The 19,227-nt window shown below is 34.4% G+C and overlaps 4 protein-coding genes across 4 annotated transcripts; 3 read left to right on the forward strand and 1 right to left on the reverse strand.

Moving 5' to 3' along the window:
* Positions 1-1,361: 1,361 nt before the first annotated feature.
* LOC133317773 (kinesin-like protein KIN-12F) lies at positions 1,362-7,409 on the forward strand. Its single transcript, XM_061519651.1, has 16 exons — positions 1,362-1,640; positions 1,739-1,876; positions 2,420-2,503; positions 2,602-2,727; positions 2,825-2,884; positions 3,000-3,053; positions 3,165-3,257; positions 3,361-3,456; positions 3,595-3,743; positions 3,965-4,114; positions 4,221-4,350; positions 4,434-5,468; positions 5,547-5,645; positions 5,730-5,843; positions 5,938-6,723; positions 7,161-7,409. The coding sequence occupies exons 1-16, from the start codon at positions 1,362-1,364 to the stop codon at positions 7,407-7,409; spliced, it is 3,642 nt and encodes a 1,213-aa protein (XP_061375635.1).
* A 1,149-nt stretch (positions 7,410-8,558) lies between these two features.
* On the forward strand, positions 8,559-10,669 carry LOC133317774 (mitochondrial import inner membrane translocase subunit TIM22-3-like). Its single transcript, XM_061519652.1, has 5 exons — positions 8,559-8,852; positions 9,328-9,392; positions 9,525-9,597; positions 9,680-9,733; positions 10,095-10,669. The coding sequence occupies exons 1-5, from the start codon at positions 8,666-8,668 to the stop codon at positions 10,343-10,345; spliced, it is 630 nt and encodes a 209-aa protein (XP_061375636.1). The 5' UTR covers positions 8,559-8,665; the 3' UTR covers positions 10,346-10,669.
* Positions 10,670-12,142: 1,473 nt separating this feature from the next.
* On the forward strand, positions 12,143-14,136 carry LOC133317816 (tubulin-folding cofactor A). Its single transcript, XM_061519709.1, has 4 exons — positions 12,143-12,284; positions 12,624-12,783; positions 13,035-13,121; positions 13,903-14,136. Exons 2-4 carry the CDS (start codon positions 12,631-12,633, stop codon positions 14,002-14,004), a joined length of 342 nt encoding a protein of 113 aa, XP_061375693.1. The 5' UTR covers positions 12,143-12,284; positions 12,624-12,630; the 3' UTR covers positions 14,005-14,136.
* Positions 14,137-15,736: 1,600 nt separating this feature from the next.
* On the reverse strand, positions 15,737-18,805 carry LOC133317813 (pirin-like protein). The gene is made up of 6 exons (XM_061519706.1): positions 18,670-18,805; positions 18,492-18,541; positions 18,353-18,391; positions 18,226-18,254; positions 17,335-17,501; positions 15,737-16,241 (listed from the first exon to the last, which is right to left on the reverse strand). The coding sequence occupies exons 1-6, from the start codon at positions 18,783-18,785 to the stop codon at positions 15,737-15,739; spliced, it is 906 nt and encodes a 301-aa protein (XP_061375690.1). The 5' UTR covers positions 18,786-18,805.
* Between the last annotated feature and the right edge of the window lie 422 nt (positions 18,806-19,227).

Consider the following 19,227-nt stretch of genomic DNA (forward strand, 5'->3'; position numbering starts at 1 on the left):
ACCCACTTTCTCTCTCCCGTGATTTCTGTTTTTCTGTGTCTATCTCTCTCCTAAAATGACATAACTTATGTCATTTTAAATGACAAACACCAAACTCATATTTGCTGATTAATATCTTTCGCTAGTATTGCGTTTTGTTTTCTAATAAGTTTTCAGAAGTGGTAAGTAATAATGATTTTAGGTAGTTTTGCAGAGAAATCTCTATATTTGAATCTTTAATGTCATCGCATTACTTATTTAGAACCAAAAAAGAGTTTTATTCTCTGGTTTATTATCAACACTTTACAACTTTTTGACTTTTTTTTTTATACAACTTGAAGAGTATTTTCATTCAACATCTTTCAATTATTTTAGGGGTTCATAACTTTTTGACTTTACCAGTACACTAAAGGTATTAAAAAGATATTTTACAATTAGGTTAAAAAAATTATTTAAGAAGTGAACATAAAAAAAATATATAAAGAGTGAACATTAAAAATGTAAATAAATAATAAATAAAATAGAGTACCGACTTAACATGGAACTTATATTTTTTTCTTCATTTTTTAGTGACGTGAGAGACAAGAAACAAGTGCTTTATAAAAGTAAAAAAATCCCAACTAGATTATACGAGGGTGGATATTCTTACTACCAAAAATATTCACTACCAACCCACTACCTCCACAATTACCATTGGATCAAAGAAAGAAAATGCTAAAAAGTATTTGAAAAAAGAGAAAATATTGATTTAATGGTGATTATGAAGGTAGTGGGTTAGTAGTAATTTTTCTTATAGTAAGAATATCCACACTCAGATTATATAGTAAGATATGTGAATTGTTTAAGATAAAAATATTTATTCCCATGTATATATATAAAAGAAAAAGTGCTTATCATTTTAAATTATATAAAATTATGTCATTTTAAGAAAAAGATAGATATAAAATAATATTTTTTTTATTTAAAATTTAAATTAAAAAAATACTCACTTTCCTCCCATGATTTTTATTTTTTTTTGTCTATATCTCTTCTATAATAACATAACTTATATTATTTAAGAAAAGAAACATCAAACCCATATATAAATAATGTTTTCCTTTTTTTGTACCAAAAAAAAAAATGTTTTCCTTTTATTTTTGAAACAATCATTTTTTCTTTGAAAAAAAGCGAAGGATAATATAGTCATTTGACTCACATTCTTCTTTTGCAACGGTCATCTTCGTTATCATCCCCCTTAACTCAAAAACATGCCTCTACATCCCCCTTAACTCACTATCCACATTTGAATCCTAAGCTCTCTCTCTCTCTCTCTCTCTCTTTCTCTCTGTGTGTATAGCTCCATTGCTAGATTGATTGTTTGTTTGCTCAGCAAAAACATGTCCATGAGGCAAAACAGTAACACAGAAACTGCCGAGGCTGGTTTCTTGGGCACCATTTCCTCTTCATCTATCAGAAACCTTCTTCCCAGATCAATCTCTTCCAAACGCAAATCTACTTCAAACCCTAAAATCCCAAAATCAGATGCCGAAAACACTCCCCCAATCGACCCCAACATCCAGATCAACCATGACCAATCCAACCAATCACACTCCAAAACCCCAATTTTCCCTAACGACCTCACCCAACCGAAGACACCTCTTGAATCGGATCCATCAGTGAAGGCAAGTACAAATTCTAAGCTTCTTTTTTTGGGGGCAGTTTAATTTTTGAACATTGAAGCTGTTACCTGTAATTTGCTCATAATATGGTTTTGAAACAGGTTGTAGTACGAATCAGACCTACCAATAACAATGGAATAGAGGGAGATCGAACCGTTAAGAAGGTTTCGTCTGATACATTGTGCGTTGGGGATAGGCAATTTACTTTTGATTCAGTTTTTGACTCTAACTCGAATCAGGTAAAGACTTGAACTTCACTCTGCTATTTGTGAGTTATATTTTTATCTTTCAGTAACTTTCCCTAATAGGATTAAGGAACTTGCTTATTAACTAGATGGCCTGTTTTAAGAATGAAACTGTTGAGATATGTTGACACACGTGAACAACTAACGTGAAGTTTATAAGGTCTTGGGTTCTCTCACCCTTTGAGATAGCTTTTGGTGAGCTAGCTTTTGGGTGGTGTATCCCAAAATTCTTTACATGATATTAGAGCCTCGTGTCTCGGGTTCAAACCTCGCCTTCTCTACTTTCTCTTGTGGGATTTCTCGTGTGAGGGGGCGTGTTGAGATATATAGTCCCACATTGGTTGTATGAGCAACTAATGTGGAGTTTACAAGACCTTGGGCACTCCCAACCTTTGAGCTAGCTTTTGTGGTGATGTATCCCAAGTTTCTTTATTGAAACAACTAGTAGTCCGCTTTCTTTGCTTCGATGTTGTTGCTTCATACTCATAAGAGAAGATAAGTGTGATTTTTATATTGCTTTTTTTTTTTTTTTTTCAGGAAGATATTTTTCAGTCAGTGGGTGTCCCCTTGGTCAGAAATGCTTTAGCTGGTTACAACACTTCAATTTTGTCATATGGCCAGGTACTAATTGATGTTTTCTGTATTATTTTAACCTTTTAGTGAAAAAAATTTATAGCATTATTGATGGAGTATTTGATTTTTTTTAAATTCTTTACTAGTCTGGAAGTGGAAAGACTTATACAATGTGGGGTCCCCCAAGTGCGATGTTTGAGGATCCCTCGCCCCAAAGTCACAAGGGAATTGTTCCTCGGATCTTCCAAATGTTATTTTCTGAGCTTGAGAGAGTAAGTTTTGCTCCTTGCTTTAACTGCTATTGCTAGGAACTTTGTATTATGTTTGTTTTGAGTTTTGACTATTTTGAGTTTGAAATTACTATATTAGGAGCAGCGAATGTCTGAGGGGAAACAGTTCAACTATCAATGTCGATGTAGTTTTCTTGAGGTAATTCCTTATTAAACTTCCCAATGTAGCAAGGGGGGGGGGGGGGGGGGGGGGGGTTGTTTCTTGCTCATGCGATGATGGTCTTGTTTCTTTTTCTCTTTGTTGTTTGAAGCAGATATACAATGAACAAATTGGTGATTTACTTGATCAAACCCAGCGGAACCTTGAAGTAAGCATAAGCCATTCTTTGATGCACAATTTCTCATAAAAACATTATTTACTACTACTACTGCTGCTGTTTTCCATTGCTGCATTAATGGCTTTGTCCAAATTATCGCAGATGAGGGATGATTCCAGAAGTGCATTGTATATAGAGAATCTGACCGAGGAATACGTCACTAGCTATGATGATGTGACACAAATTCTGATTAAGGTCAGGACTTGGGAAGCATCAAAGCAAATATTGTTGAAAATTAGATGTCTACATGCTATTGTTATTGTATCAGCTAAGTTGATTTGATCTTCATATGCTGCAGGGGCTCTCAAGCAGAAAAGTTGGAGCAACAAGTTTAAATTCTAAGAGCTCTAGATCACATATCATTTTCACATTTGTGATTGAGTCTTGGTGTAAGGTATTGCCATTATATTTCTACTTAACATGACTGGCTGTGGAAAACTGATGTTTCTTTTAAGATTGAAGACAGGTTTATATTGTTAATTTTCTATATTAGTTAATTGCTACATTTCATTTTCATGAACTGGTGCTGCAGGGAATCTCATCAAATGGTTTCAGTAGTTCAAAAACTAGCAGAATTAGCCTTGTTGATCTTGCTGGACAGGACAGGAACAAAGTTGATGATGCAGGCAGACAATGTATAAAGGAAAGCAGAAATGTAAAGAAATCCTTATCTCAGCTTGGGTAAGATGCCATGCAATGACTAGATTACATTTGAATTATATTTCCTACAGCCTAAGTAGGTGGTTTTTCAGTTACGTTGGTTGAATGTAATATTTTCTACATTCGAACTATATTTCTACAGTAAGTCGGTGATTTTTCAGTTATTTATTCACTTTTTTGGGTAAAATTATCTTGGTTTTATTTTACTTATTTGTAACCACTATTTTATTTCACTGGTATAGGCGTTTAGTAGATGCTTTGACTAAAGAAACTCACCCAGGAAAAGCAGAAGAAATTCCAAACAGGAATTCTTGTTTAACACGATTACTACAAGAATCACTTGGTGGAAATGCCAAACTCTCAGTAATCTGTTCCATCTCCCCTGATAGCAAGTATTTACCTGGACCAAAAGACATTATTTATTCATCTGTAGGCCTAGTAACCATAACATTGTATATTTTATTTCTTGTGGGTAAAGATTGTCCTTGTTGATTGTAGGAATAATGGTGAAACACTGCGCACACTCAGATTTGGACAGCGAGTAAGATCCATTACAAATGAGCCTGTTATTAATGAAATAAAGGAGGATGACGTTAACGATTTGAGTGATCAAATCCGGCAACTGAAGGTGTTATTCATCTCCAGGACTTTACTGGAAATAGTTTTTTAAAGGATTAATGCAGATCTGAGAATTACAATTCTTTGTTGCAGGAAGAACTTATTAGAGCTAAGGCTGATGTTCATAGCTCGGAAGGGAATAAAAATGGTTACTTCCACGTACGTAATGTACGGGAAAGCCTTAATCAGTTGAGAGCCAGCTTAAACCGTTCTCTACTCCTACCTCACATTGATAACGATACTGATGAAGTGGTAAATGTGGACGAGGAGGACATAAGGCAATTACGCCAGCAGATTGAATTGTATAGTTCATGTGAAGGGAATCCTAAAGACATATCTGTCAGTGAAGATTGTGGTCAGTATTATTCTGTTGTGGAAAGTTGTGATGCAGATATGATAAGTGGTAATGAAATTGAAAAAGAAGTATGTTCTGGAGAAACGTTGAGTAAGCTTTGTAATGCGGACAGTGTGGCATCAGCTGACTCCTTGTATGCATCAGCAGATGACCTTTCATGCACAGCTAACACCTCAAGGACAATTAACTCGACGTTCAGAGATAGCATTTCAGTTAGTTCATGCCGTCAATCTCCAATACTTGAGGAACCACAGTTGTCTGAGTCTCCAAAAATCAAGAACAACCAGAGGAAAAGTATGGCTTTTTCATCAAGTTGTCTTGGAAATTGGAACAATGAGGGAGAGAAGAATTTGAGTTCCAGTCAAGATTTGTTAGGAAAATCATTTAAACAGGGCGAGCATGCACAATCCTCGTTACGGTCACGCAAGGTTTTTCCGGGTCCAACTGAGTCCTTGGCAGCAAGCCTTCAGAGGGGGTTGCAGATAATTGATTATCACCAGCGGAATTCAGCAGTAAACAAATCTTCAGCATCCTTCTCTTTTGAGCGCTTAACCTTAACAACTTGTCCAGAATTAGACAAGGGTGATTCTTGTGATCAAACAATGCAACAGAAGAAATATTTTATTGATGAAAGAATTGCTACTTTGCTTTGCGAATCTTGCCGTAAAAAAGTATCCGATCAGGATTCCAGTGAGGTCCAAGATAGCTCAAAGTCATGGATGGACACAGCTGAAGCAGGAAATCCCGGTGCACTGACAGATAAGGTTCCAAAAGTATGTCTTGACTTAATTTCCAAAAAATTCGTCAATTAATTTTCTTGTTCAACTCATTTATCTATTTTTTACTTCAAGGATTTGGAAAATACAATGGCAAAAGCGGTCGTGAGAGAAAACGAGCTCGAGAATGTTTGCAAGGAGCAAGCAGCTAGAATTGAGGAACTAAATCAATTGGTAAATAAGGATTCTTGACCCTCATGATTTATGTCTGTGGTTTTGTTTTTACATCACACTTACAATGTATTTGGATTTGTCCAGGTGGAGAAATTGAAAGGAGAAAAAGAACTAAACTCCCTCATTGTGTGTTGTCAAGAAAGCAACAAGCAGACTAGACATGAAGAAGAGTATAACTCGTTGAAAGATGAAGACAAGGTCTATTTCTGGTTTTGTAATTTTCAATATAAAGTTCTGTCCATTTAAATGTTAGGAACTCATCCTTATCATTTACTTTTTATGTTTTTTGCAGTTTCTGAGGGACACTTCCTCAGATGGTCATTTACCAGGTATTGTAGAGGAAAAGTGTGAAATTAAAGAAGTCCAAGAAGAATTAATTCAAAGAGACAGCTCTTTTGATGCTACTGAGAAGGAAGAACTTCTTAAGGAAATTCAGAATCTAAGAAGCAAGCTGCAATTATATAGCGACGCACCAGTTAAAAAGTCTACTGACAAACTGAGATCTTCATTAATTTCAAGATCCATTCAACTCCGAAAAAGTGGTGTATTTTCTCGTGATAATGGTGGGGAAGAGCTAGAGAAAGAAAGGGAGAGATGGACCGAAATGGAAAGTGAGTGGATATGTCTTACTGATGAACTAAGAGTCGATCTCGAGTCCAACCGCCAACGGGCAGAGAGGGTGGAGCAGGAACTGAAGATAGAGAAGAACTGTACTGAAGAGTTAGACGATGCAGTTAAAAGAGCGGTTCTGGGACATGCTAGAATGGTAGAACACTATGCTGACCTCCAAGAAAAATATAATGATTTGGTTGCAAAGCACAATGCCATAATGGAAGGCATAGCGGAGGTGAAGAAGGCAGCAGCAAAGGCTGGAAAAAAGGGTCATGCCCGCTTTGCCAAATCTCTTGCCGCTGAACTTTCTGCATTGAGGGTAGAGAGAGAAAGGGAAGCAAAATTCTTGAAAAAGGAGAACATGAGTCTCAAGATTCAACTTAGAGACACTGCAGAAGCTGTTCATGCAGCTGGAGAATTACTTGTTAGACTCAGAGAAGCCGAGCATGCAGCGTCTGTTGGAGAGGTAAAATCCCATCATCAAGAATTTTTCATTTTTGTCTATGCATCCATCAGATTATGAGATTGCTAATTTGGTGTGCATTTATCTTATGCTAATTTGGTGTGCATTTTTAAAGAAGCGGGGGGGACTTGCATGAAATATTACAGAAATAATGAGGGAAGACGTAAGAAACAGTAACCAATATAAAATTGAGCTTATGTTGTTTTACTATAATTTGTTGGAGGGAAAGCGTAACGTTAGAATATTTTTCTCCTTCATGCGGATGATCATATCCTTAAGGTTTAACTGAAAGTTATTCTGCTAATTTCTCTGACCTACCTAATATCAGTAGGCATACAAAGAAGAAGCATAGGAAGGATATGACCTGTAGAGAACAATTATGCGGTGATCCATTTCTGATATTTCTTATTCATTTCTTGATTTTTATATCTCTTATACAGGAGAATTTTACAAAAGTGCAACAAGATAATGAAAAGCTAAAAAGGCAAATGGATAAGCTCAAAAGAAAACACAAGATGGAGATGATTACCATGAAGCAGTACCTTGCAGAGAGCAAATTACCAGAATCTGCACTGCAACCACTATATCGAGATGATTCTGATGTGGTGCACAACAATGCAAGTCATTATCCCGATGATGATCAGGCATGGAGAGCAGAGTTTGGAGCAATATATCAAGAGCATTATTAGTTCGTCTTATGTTGGATTGATTAGTACTTGTTGAGTTTGACAACAAAATCGAACTTCCAACAGTTTGTCTAGCACCAGATCCTACTCGGGTCAAAAAGTATTCATATACATTCTTTTGTGCTAAAAATATTCATTGTATTTTTTATGCTGTGTGAAAACTTGATTTATGGAACTTCAATTGTTTTGTCTGCTAGAGCTGATAATAATATAGCATCGAATGATTTGTTCTTTACTCCTTGAATTTTTCTGGTAAGTGTGGAAGCTACAGAATGATTTTGATGTATCATTTGAGAAAATAATTTTTAGGCTGGATACAACACAATGAACATAGTAACTTCTCATACACACACGGTTAGACATCTTAAATTTTGATATTTTATTTTAATAAAATTAATGGACGAATCAATAAAAAATGCTCCTACAGTGAAAAATAAGATGAAAAAGATTATAAGAAAAATGGTACAAAATAGATTTGAAAGAAAAAAAGTAATTTCTTAATGTAAGAAAATTTTCTTTTTTGTGTTTTTGGTGACAAGAAAAAAATCTTTAATTTAAACATTTTCAATCTTTAAACACATCTATTTTTCGCTTGTCATTAAGAAAAAAAGTAATTCCTTAATGTAAGAAAAAAAAAATTGTTTTTGGTGACAAGAAAAAAAATCTTTAATATAAACATTTTCATTCCTTTTTTTTTTTCAAAACAAAATATAATGTAGCTGGATCCCCAGCCAACATGCAGAAGCCCATTATTTAAGTTGGGCTGGAAGTGGGAAGTGAGCGTCGTTACGGGTAAAAGAGTAAAATCGACCAAATAATAATAGTTTAAAGATTATATTTATCTCATTCAACATGAGATAATTTATCTTATAATTTTCTATCTCTAATTATTTGTGATCTTTCTTATAATTTTGTTTCACTAATAACTTATCTCCAACCACGTAAAAAAAAATTCCCATAATTTAATTGGCTAAACAATCAGGGTGAAAGCACGTAATCCTTTCAGTATTATCTTTGTAAAAGTTTTAAAATTTTAATCTCGAAAATCAGACTAGTTGCAAAGTCGAACCAATTGCAATATCTTCATTAAAAAAAAAATAAAAATAAAATAAAATCGGTGACAAGAGGCAAGCCACAAAACGACGTCATTTGGTAAATGTGAAAGGGATAACATGTGAGCTACAGGTACGGACAAAGTTCATTCGGACTTCGGAGGAGAATAAACCGAAGACGAAGAGACACCTCCTCACAGCACATCTATGGCGGCAGTGGATTCCGACGATATCACCGAGCCTCAGCCTCAGCCTCAGCCTCAGCCTCAAGATGCTGACTCTGTTTCCAATCCTTCTTCGGACTCACTTGTCCCCGCTGCTCCTGTCGTTTGCCTACTCCGTTTCGCCGGCGACTCCGCCGGTGGTGCTTTCATGGGCTCCGTCTTTGGATATGGTCCTTCTCTTCACTTTTACGCACTTCTGTTATATTGTAACATCTCCATTTGTAAACTTTACTGATTACCGTTAATTAAACCTAACTTTTTTAAATCAAAGATTTGGTGTTTCTGTTGAGAGTTTGTGTGTGAGCTTGTGTTGTGGATAATGGATACACTCACTTAATCCTTGATTATATGGTTTTTATTCTTATGACAAATGGAATCGGAGAAGTGAAAATGCTTCTTCTTCTTCTGGTTTTGAATTGTCTGTTGTTTTGTTTTAGCAATGACATGTTTGTTTGGGCAATGACATGGAAAAACCTGCTTGGTTTAGTGTAATTGAGAACAAGGAAATTCCCTTTTTCTGACTGATTGGTTATATTGGCAGAAGGTTATCCTTGATAATTGTCACTTTTGATAGCTTAATAGTTAATTTTCAGTGGATTTTGTTTTTATTTTTATTAAGCAAGGCTTGTAATGTGTATGTTTCAGGTGCTGGATTGTTTAAAAAGAAAGGATTTAAAGGATCCTTTGTAGAAGCAGGGTCTTATGCAAAGGTACATCGGGAATCTCGGTGGCTTTTTTGCTGGCTGCTTTATGTTGTCTACTCGGTTCATATTTGTATAGTATGTTTTTTATTTTTTTTAATTTAGTAGCTAGTATGTAATCGGTTTTCTTTACCTCATTAGACATTTGCAGTTTTGTCTGGAGTTCATAGTTTGGTTGTTTGCATCTTGAAAAGACTTCGAGGAAAGGATGATGGTATTAAATTTTCAACTATAAGATGGTACTTTTGCTTTTTAGTGTTCTTCCACCGATAATGTGAATACTTTGACGTCTGCAGTCATTAATGCGGGGGTAGCTGGATGTTGCACGGGTCTTGCTCTAAGTTTTCCAGGTATTGCTTTTTTTTTTTGAATAAATTGATGAATTTTCCCTTTATTTGAAGCTTGTTCCCCCTTATTGGAAATAAGAAAGAACGATAAAGGGCTTGTCAAATATACATTTATATATTTCATTTTTGTTATCTCTTAAAAAAACATAATCATATGCGCTAAATACTGTGGTAATTTTGTCCCTAATTGGTGAGTGAGGTAAAAACCCCACCCAGAAAGGAAAAGGGGGAAAAAACTTTGCTGATTCAGCATGCCTTCTAATCAATGTTGTTAAAATTCAATACATTGTTTTGCTAAATCCATTTTAAATTTCATATTCTGTACTTGTTTTGTTATTATGACTTATATTCTAGGATTCTCCAGGTGCACCACAAGCTCTTCTGCAGAGCTGCCTCACTTTTGGGGCATTTTCTTTTATCATAGAAGGGCTAAACAAGCAGCAACCCGCTCTTGCACTTCCTTTGTCCTGGAAAACCACTCTGCAACACAACTCACGTCCCCCCATGGCACTCCCCCTTCAACTCCCTCTTCCAGGTGAAATGAAAGAAGCCTTCTCCATTTTCTACGAGTCTTTGAAAAAGCGCAACAAGGGAACTTATCCCACATCTCAATAAGGAATCAGGGTATCATGATTTTCAAGCATCATGTAGATATAATATGCACCCATCTTTGCTTTTATTTAGGTTCTTGTATCCTTTGTCTACATTTCTTTTTGAGGAACTTGAGGGTGACTACGCATTGTTGAAGGGCATAGATTGTTTACATGTTACCGAGTTCCAATATGGCATCTTGGTTCTATCGTGCTCTTTCTTGGTGGTTTGTTGGAACTTCGGAGGCCTATTGAATGATGATTGATTGAGCTTGATTCATGCACTTACTATCTGAAACACATTAGTATGAAGTGGCAGCGATTTCAGTTTGAAAGCCAAACCCTGCATAATTATTAACCAAACATTTAACCTTACTCTTTGAACCGGTTCTTCATATATAAACATTTTAAATTGAAATTAAATCCCGGTTCTTATACCTGCATTGCGGAAAGTTTCTGCTGACCCCAGTACTTTTCACCATTTGCAATTCATTTATACCGTACTCTGGTTCTGATCTTGGTTATAAGTATACTCCAAGAGCATTCAAGGAATGGGTGTTCCTATGTGGCATAAGACTTTTGATTATATTTATACTGACGACAGCACTTTACTATCAAACATGGTATGAATTCAACCCGTTCATACGCTTGAAAAGTTACATATTTATTGAATATGAAATCTAATTATCAACTACTTCAATTCAACAGAATTGCTACGCTGAAATTAAATAACCACTTATCTTGATTCTTATGTAAATTCTCCCTCTCAACTGTGTCTACCTATAAACTTCTGGCTTGTCTAAGGTACACGCTACTTGAGTTTTCTGTCCTGTTGTAGCAATGCCTCACCGTTATTAGCATCAAATTTATAAGTGAATATTGAAATGATATAATGAAGGTGACATCATGTGCGAATTATTTGAATTTGCTTCTGTCATATTATTTTAAGACATTTTAAAGTATTAGAATTGAATTAAAATAAAATAAACTTTCCAATATAAAAAAGAACAGCCTTGGTTGGATTTATTGTGAATAGTTAATTACTTAAATGAGTCAAATTGTGGGTTAACATTGAGTTCTTTTGATTCTAATTAATTTATATAAGAATTACGTATCCGAGCTAAACTGTAACTTTAACATACACTAGTATAGTACTTAATTATTTTTTCTATTAAAACTCATACAAATTTGTTATAAAAAAAAAAAAAAAAACTCATACAATTTATGCCAACTGTTTATGCCCAATTTATTTAAATGAAAAATCATTTAAGCAATCGTTCAAAAATGGACACCCAAAAAAAGTGAAGGACTGGTGCTTCCAGCCTGCCTATAAAATAGGGGTGTTAATTAATTTATCTAAATCAATTCAAATCGCAGTGACATATTTTAACTGGATTTGATCAATTTTCAATTTAGTTAGTGAAAACTGATCAAATCCAAACTGATCCAATATATTATGCATTTATTATTTTTGAAAGATGGTGACTTGCAATCTTTACGAGTTTAAGATTTGTTTAAATTTGAAGACTTGAATTTTTTAATAATTTATAATTTTATATGACTTTATTTTGATATAGCTAATGATTTTTAGGGTTAAGATATTAGGATTTTTGAAAAATAAAAAATTGATACAATCTAAATTGAATAAAATTGGTTTGAATTAAATCAAATTTTTAAAAAAATTCAAACTAAATGAATGAATGATTAAATGCTCGAACCAAATGAATTGCATTAGATAATTTTTACTTCAAGAGCATATGGGCGTTGGGCTTCCATATCAGCACCGCAAGCAATTTTGAAAACTAAGAAAAAATAAAAAACACTAAATTCAAAAATAAAATAAAAAAAAAGACTGAACTGTGCGTTTTATTGAGAGCAAGGTCCTCTTCAATCTTCATCGTCTTCTTCCTCGTGGATCTGCGCTAGGGCACCGCAAGCAGCCTGCAAAATCACAGAAGCAGCTGGTGAAATTTTACATCATCGCCGCCGTTTTTCTCTTTCTTTATATAATCCTAAATTTTTTAGACATAGTGAAGTATTGGAGTGAATATCTTTTAGTTTTTGATATTTCTCTTTTCAATGATTTTTTATTTGCTTCTTTGGGATTGGGGAAATGCAGCTTACAATTTTCATTCCGAGCGTTGAGAAAGAGATTATAATAATAACCTTATAATACTGGAAAGCATCGTGCCTTTGTATTGTGAATTTTTTTTTATTTTTTATTTTTATTTTTGATTTGGAAGCAAATTTTACATGAATAATTCCCTTATTTTTTTGGTTGGATGTTTTTTGGGTGGGTATAGGTATTCAATGGCTACTCTGAGAAACCTGAAGATCAAGACGAGTACGTGCAAACGCATTGTGAAGGAGCTGCATTCTTATGAGAAGGAAGTTGAGAGAGAAGCTGCCAAAACAGCTGACATGAAGGACAAAGGAGCTGACCCTTATGATCTCAAGCAGCAGGTATGTGCTTACTAGATTGAAATCCTTAATGTGTTTGTTTGGATTAGCTTATAATTAGAATCTGACTGAGAAAACAAAAAGGGATTTTTTATTGATCTAATCCAAACATGTAAAGATGGATCTTGAAATTATTTTAATAGGGCTATCTGTGCCTCTGCAATTGCATTGCTTAATTCGGGATATCACACTACCTTTTCTCTGTTTAAAAAAATAATAATAATAGATTTATTTTGCTGACCTGATTTGGACAGGAAAATGTGCTGGCTGAGTCTAGGATGATGATTCCTGACTGCCGCAAGCGCCTAGAGGCTTCTTTGGCTGACTTGAAAGGAGCATTGGTACTGTATATCTCAGTTTTCTGCTGTTTTCTCATGTCATGAACATTTTTAATCACTTTGACATGCTCAGCATTATGCCTTGGCTTTATCAATTAATCAGTTAGCTGACTCTAGGGTCTTAACTCTTAATTGTTCCAATGGAGGATTGTACCTGTTAATGATCTTATGTATTATAAGCAAGATATTGGGGTAGGAATATGGTTAGTTAGATTACTTATCCTCCTCCTGACCCTGCTAGTTCAAGGTTTAGGACAAACTTAAGTGTCTTTCACTATTACTCTGCCCTGGGACCAGGTGGATGTTTCGAGCCAATCCATGCTACATTTTCTCAATTTGATTCCTGCAACTCTTCATATTTCACTTCCCCTTCTTCATATATTTATAATCCTAATGTGAAAAGTAGAGATGCTAAAATATTTGATACCTAAGATCTTTGTCCAAAAGGGGGGAAAGAAGAGGAAAATGACAAATGAAGAGAATTTATATATTTTTCTGTAATATGTTAAATGTTTTGTATTTGGGTCTCATGTTTATGACCCCATTTGTGCGTATCTGAAGCTGGCTCTTTAAAATAAACAATTAATTTTCATTTTTACAAAAAAAAAAAAAAAAAAAAAAACAAACTTTGCTTTTTATCCCCTTATGTTTTGGTCTATACCTATATTGAGATATTTTCTCTGATTTAAAAAAACATGATAATAACAAGTTCAATCTATGCAGTTTCTTGAAATTGGATCTGTAGATTAAATTTTATGTGGGATTTTTTTTTTTCCGCTTTCAGGCTGAGTTGGAGGAATCAGATGAGAAGGCCGGTCCTGAAATTGAGGAAGCTCGAAACACCATTGCAGAAGTTGAAAAAGTATTCGAAACAATTGAAGTTTAGCTGGGTGGTTTCATTAGAGTTTTCGATGGAGAGGATATTGGGCCTTTATTATATAATTTCCTGGTCACAAACAATCATACATTCTTCTTGTTGGATGCGCCCTCTCCTCCCCCCGTCTCTCAAAGACATATTCATTCTGAAAGGTTATGAAACTTCTTTAACAATATTTAATCTTGTCTAGTTATATGGTGCTTCTGTATAACATCTAAAAATGAATGAATACTTCTCTAAGCTTGATAACATGGTATCATTTTCGGAAATTTTTACATCCAAGTTTGTCAGATTTTGTGGTGTGCCGTCAATAGATCATTAAGTCAGTAGTAATTTTGGCAGTATTTAGCAGTGTTCTGAAGTTAAAGGAGTCATGAAATCAGACGAGATGCTTGTCATCACTATGTGCTAAAAGTTTAGTTATTTAATAAATTAATATAAGGCTATTGTCCACGAACTCATATTAATTTATGGAACTTTTAACAAGTTATACGGTTAATTCACTGATTCATGTTTCACGTTTTCTGCTAATTTTGTCAAATAGACGTGTAATTATACTATTCTTAGCTAAGTATCTCATATATGTATTCCATTTTTCCATATATGCATGTGATATGTGCGGATTCTCACTACCAAGTTAATATGAACAAAGACAGCTAGAATTAAAATAATATTATTGCCAAGCACGTGGATCAATTGTTATGAAGTTGTTTCAGTTTAATCAATAGTATTGAGTTCGAGTTTGGGATACGTAGTTAGGTTAAAAATTTAGCAGGAAGAGTTTTGTCGTCCTTATAAATTTGTCCAATTCAACTGAATTAATTAAAAATGAATTGAAAGAGAAATTTAAAAGTAATAATAATAATGAGACCAAAATATAAGATGTTATAACTGGTTAAATTTATTAACCCCCTTAAAAAATAGGGCACCCATATGTATGTGTGTATGTACGAGAATAAGATTGTTTAGAAAATCAATTAGAAAACTTAGTTCCATTTTAGGTTTAATATTCTTACTACTTCATTGGTTACTATTAGATTAATTTGAAATCAACGGTTAAAAAATAAAATAAAAAATTAATTGTCTTTGATTTCAAACGGTAACTAATTAAATAGTAAGAGTAGTAAGGTTAAAATGGTATAGTAAGTATAAATTTTCTCTTAGAAAAATATTTAAATTAAAAAATATGTGGGGGCCATGGCTCCCTCTTCGTAGCAATTATATTGTCTTGTATGCAGCGAATTTATGACACATACATATCAGAAGGCAAAGAGGTCGATTTCTATATGAAGTTCCAGAGGAAGAAGAGCGAGGGAGCTGGTGGTGCGTCCTAAGCTTTTGTCTCTCTCTCTCCTCATGTCATAAATTCTTCGTCACACAATCAAGTGATAAGTGTTGTCAGTTTTTGCATGTGAACTTAGCCCTGAAATCATATGATAGTATGGTAGGGAAATTATAAACAAGTGAGAATGATTATCAAATTAATTTCACAAGTTTGTATTGAGTCACACTTATTTGATTAAGTAGACTATTAAGTACTAAATATTAATTTATAGAATAAAATTTTGTTTGTTAACAATGATTTCAATTTACGCGTACAAATGATATTCACATGATGAAAAAGTAAAAAGGATAGAAATTCTTCGTCTAATTCATAATTTCCAATTTACGTTACAACTCACAAGGAATTTAAATATTTATTTTTCCTCCCTTTCTTTTCAAATCAACCAATTAAATAAAATTAAAAATCAAGACTAACTGCACTTTCAGACTTCCATTGTCTTGCTTTTTCAAATCCATTGGCATTGTTCTCAAAATCATCAATGGTTTGGTCAATCTCTTCTTGAGTATTCATAACAAAGGGTCCAAATTGCACCACAGGTTCACCCAATGGTTCACCTCCAACCAAAATGAACCTAAGGAGCTTAGAAGATTTATTCCATGCTTCTAGGCCATCCCCAGAACCAAGAAGAAGAATATGGTGAGAGGTTGCAGGCTGAGATCTTTGATTTCCAAAGACACCCTCTCCTTCCAAAATATACACAAAAGCATTCCAAGATTTTGGTATAGGTTGTTGTAAGTGAGCCCCAGGTTTAAGAGAAAAGTCCAAATACATGGTTGGGGTCCTTGTGTAGATTGGAGACTTTATCCCAAGTGCTTCCCCTGCTATAACTCTTACTTTGATGCCATCTTTCGTAGCTTCTGCTATGTCCTTGCTCAACATTTCTTGATACTTCGGTTCAATCCTAAGATAACATTACAAAAGGAAGATTAAACCAAGGTCTAGCTTCCAAATCAAGAAAGTCTTGTACCAATAATTTCTTTTGAGGATAACAAGTACTACCAACAAGACACTAGCGAAGAAGTTGACTTAATTTATAATGGGGCACCCAAAAACCAGACAAATTTTGAAACTAGCAGCGGCAAAATAGTGATATATGGGTGAGAGGCACATTATCTATGTTGGCCATTTCAGGCCCTTCTGCACACTTGAATCATTTGGTGCTCTATTCAGAAGCACTTCTAGGAAATGGTACATGATGGAAAATCATGAGATAAAGTTGCATGCGAAAGTGCGGGAAGCATATATATATCAACTCAGAAAGTTTAAAGTAGATTTAACTTTTTATTTGTAAAGAGTGGAGTTCCTTTTTGTCTCATGGATGCTTGGTGGAGAGCATTATCCAAAACGATTCTCCAAATAAATAATGATGATCTTCAATGACGCAAAAATTATGTCATCTAATCATATGGGGCCATGGCCCATCGCTAAGGTTGTCATTTGAGTATGTCATCAAAAAATAACTCCCTATTGGTTAATCTTATTTGGAGCATTTTTTCATATATTAAAAGAGGCAGAGGTAGACCGAAGCTTACTTGGAGGAAAGTAGTAAAACAAGATTTAATGGAGTGGGATATAGATTGGCGGACAATATGTCTTAGAACGGAATGGAGAAAAGCTATAAGTATGGTGGAGGGTTAGACCCGCTGTTATTCCTATGTTCCAGATGGTCCCTTTTTAGTCCTTTTCCCCTTCATTTCCCCCACTTCTTCTTGTCCCTTTCTTTTTTACTTTTATTTATTTATATATACATATATTGTTATTTTATTTTATCTTATTTTATATTTTTATTTTATTTGTTTATTTTTATTTATTTATTTTTGGCTTTTTTACTTTTTTACTTTTTATTGTTTTTTTATTTTTTTTTTATTTTTTTTTTAACTTTTTTTCAACCGTTTTGTATCTTTCATGTGGGTTCATCTACCACCGACCCCAATTAATTTGGGATAAAGGTGTTGTTGATGTTGTTGATTTATGAAAAGGTATTGTGCCCTTACATTTTATGTTCGGAAGAGAGGTTGATCCATAGCTGCAGACCCTTTTGTGTCCCTTGAGAAGCAGGCATTTCGGAGTGAACTATTCCTCTCCCTGCAGTCATCCACTGCAAATCACCTGCTTCTATTGTTCCCTTATGTCCTTCAAAATCTTCATGAGTGAGAGCTCCCTGAATAGCACAAATAATTACACACAAGTGAGGTAAGCACAACGACATAAGCATATGTGACCAATATTGCACGTACACAACTTTAGGTACACTCAAGCTGGTAGTTGGCATTCTAGAAAAATAAACAAGACAACCAACATGTGGGGTCACTTCTGTCTTTCTGCTCATAACCACTACCTTTGGCAATCGGGAGAGTCATTGATGGTTTTGTTTTGGTGGCATTAATCCAAATTGCTGGTTTAGTAACAAATCATTAATTTGTGACTTACACGTTGCCACCCCACTAGTGCACAGATTAACATCATATTGAGCAGATATTTAGCCGAACTAATAAACTTTGAGCTAATATAGAATGAAATCTTAAAATCAGAAAACCAAATTTTGGTTTACTTTTACTTTTCATTTTGAAATTATGTTCATCATATTATGGGAATATTGTTTCTCAATTATCATGCAACGTACAAAAAAGTTAATAGAACTCACTAAAAAGAAAAGAGAGAAAGAAAATAAGTGGGTAGACGTGCACTTTTACAAGAGAGAATTGATAAATTGTCTCGTGTAACACGAGAAACAATATTTTCATTTGGTTAAACCATTGACTTAAAAGGATTGCAACGAAAAATGAAATAACTAATAAAAAGGTTTTCTTAAATGTGTGCAAACAGTTTAGCAATCAATGAACAAGGGAGGAAGCCAATGAAGTGAAAGAATAAACTTGATCTACCTGCAACATGTATGTGACTGTCTCAAAGCCTGTTAACAAAAAACACCACAAAGAAGGAGCAAGGAGTCAGAAACTCAGCAAATGAAGAGAAAACGTAAATGAAACATATATAGACCAATTGGCAAACCTCTATGTGGATGATCAGGAAATCCAGCAGGAGCAGTGACTGCAATAATTTTCAGAATTTCACATTCTTAGAAAACAGAACAAGATTGAACCTCTCTTCTTATCCAAGTTAGAAAAATAAAACAGAGAGATAAGCCCACCTGAGAATTCATCCAATACAAGGAAAGGATCAAAGTACTTGAGCTCAAATCTGATCAAACCCAGATAACCAGTCAATTCAAAAAGCTAAATTTTTGAAATGGGTTCCAAAACTTCAAATGCAATATATATATATAAAGTTTAAAAAAAAAAAAAAAAAATGTGTCATTTGTGTCTCACCGTCCTATGCTTCTTCTAACAACAGCCCCAACACCTTCACGTTGAGGTTTGGCCAGGAACTTCCTTGCTACAAGACGAGGTTCATTAAGGTAACTGCAAATCTCTTGGTCTGGCATTTTAAGAAACAAATGAAGAAAGAAAAATTGTAGATTGGTGGAAATGTGAGGAGCAAGACAAAGATGCTTTAAAGTATATATAGGAAGATGGAGGAGAGAGAGAGAGAGAGAGAGAGGTAGAGTTTCACTTTGTCAAACTCAAAACGTATGTATGTGTTGTGTTGGCTGCCAAATAAGACCACCACATCGGATGGAGAGTTTGCTTGAGATTAAGGTTCTTTGTTCTTTCGTTATTATTACTATGATATATATGAACGTCAGCATAACGCACTTGTGATGTGTGTTTTACAACACTATCATCATGACTCATATTTAATGTTGTGTTGTGGTTTTGGATTCAAATACAAAGTTAAAGGGTCATAAATATGAAACAAAGAAAATATCTTTGATCCAACCTGGACTTATGACTCTGCATCACTTTCGCATCACCCACGTTTCCCAA

This window comes from Gastrolobium bilobum, unplaced genomic scaffold (genome assembly GCF_033153095.1).
Source record: "Gastrolobium bilobum isolate Gb01-03AN ecotype WA unplaced genomic scaffold, APGP_CSIRO_Gbil_v1 utg1481, whole genome shotgun sequence".
Taxonomy (NCBI): Eukaryota; Viridiplantae; Streptophyta; class Magnoliopsida; order Fabales; family Fabaceae; genus Gastrolobium; species Gastrolobium bilobum.

Bases quoted from the DNA above. Each gene is read 5' to 3' on its own strand.
- LOC133317773 (XM_061519651.1), top strand. From the start codon at position 1,362: ATGAGGCAAAACAGTAACACAGAAACTGCCGAGGCTGGTTTCTTGGGC. The intron at 2,728-2,824 runs GTAAGTTTTGCT...TTACTATATTAG, and splicing joins TATTTTCTGAGCTTGAGAGA to GAGCAGCGAATGTCTGAGGG. The intron at 3,054-3,164 runs GTAAGCATAAGC...AAATTATCGCAG, and splicing joins AAACCCAGCGGAACCTTGAA to ATGAGGGATGATTCCAGAAG.
- LOC133317774 (XM_061519652.1), top strand. From the start codon at position 8,666: ATGGCGGCAGTGGATTCCGACGATATCACCGAGCCTCAGCCTCAGCCT. The intron at 8,853-9,327 runs GTCCTTCTCTTC...TGTATGTTTCAG, and splicing joins GGGCTCCGTCTTTGGATATG to GTGCTGGATTGTTTAAAAAG. The intron at 9,734-10,094 runs GTATTGCTTTTT...AGGATTCTCCAG, and splicing joins TCTTGCTCTAAGTTTTCCAG to GTGCACCACAAGCTCTTCTG.
- LOC133317816 (XM_061519709.1), top strand. From the start codon at position 12,631: ATGGCTACTCTGAGAAACCTGAAGATCAAGACGAGTACGTGCAAACGC. The intron at 12,784-13,034 runs GTATGTGCTTAC...TGATTTGGACAG, and splicing joins CTTATGATCTCAAGCAGCAG to GAAAATGTGCTGGCTGAGTC. The intron at 13,122-13,902 runs GTACTGTATATC...TTCCGCTTTCAG, and splicing joins CTGACTTGAAAGGAGCATTG to GCTGAGTTGGAGGAATCAGA.
- LOC133317813 (XM_061519706.1), bottom strand. From the start codon at position 18,785: ATGCCAGACCAAGAGATTTGCAGTTACCTTAATGAACCTCGTCTTGTA. The intron at 18,255-18,352 runs GTTTGCCAATTG...TTTTGTTAACAG, and splicing joins TCCTGATCATCCACATAGAG to GCTTTGAGACAGTCACATAC. The intron at 16,242-17,334 runs GTAAGGGCACAA...ATGTTATCTTAG, and splicing joins CTCTCTTCCGAACATAAAAT to GATTGAACCGAAGTATCAAG.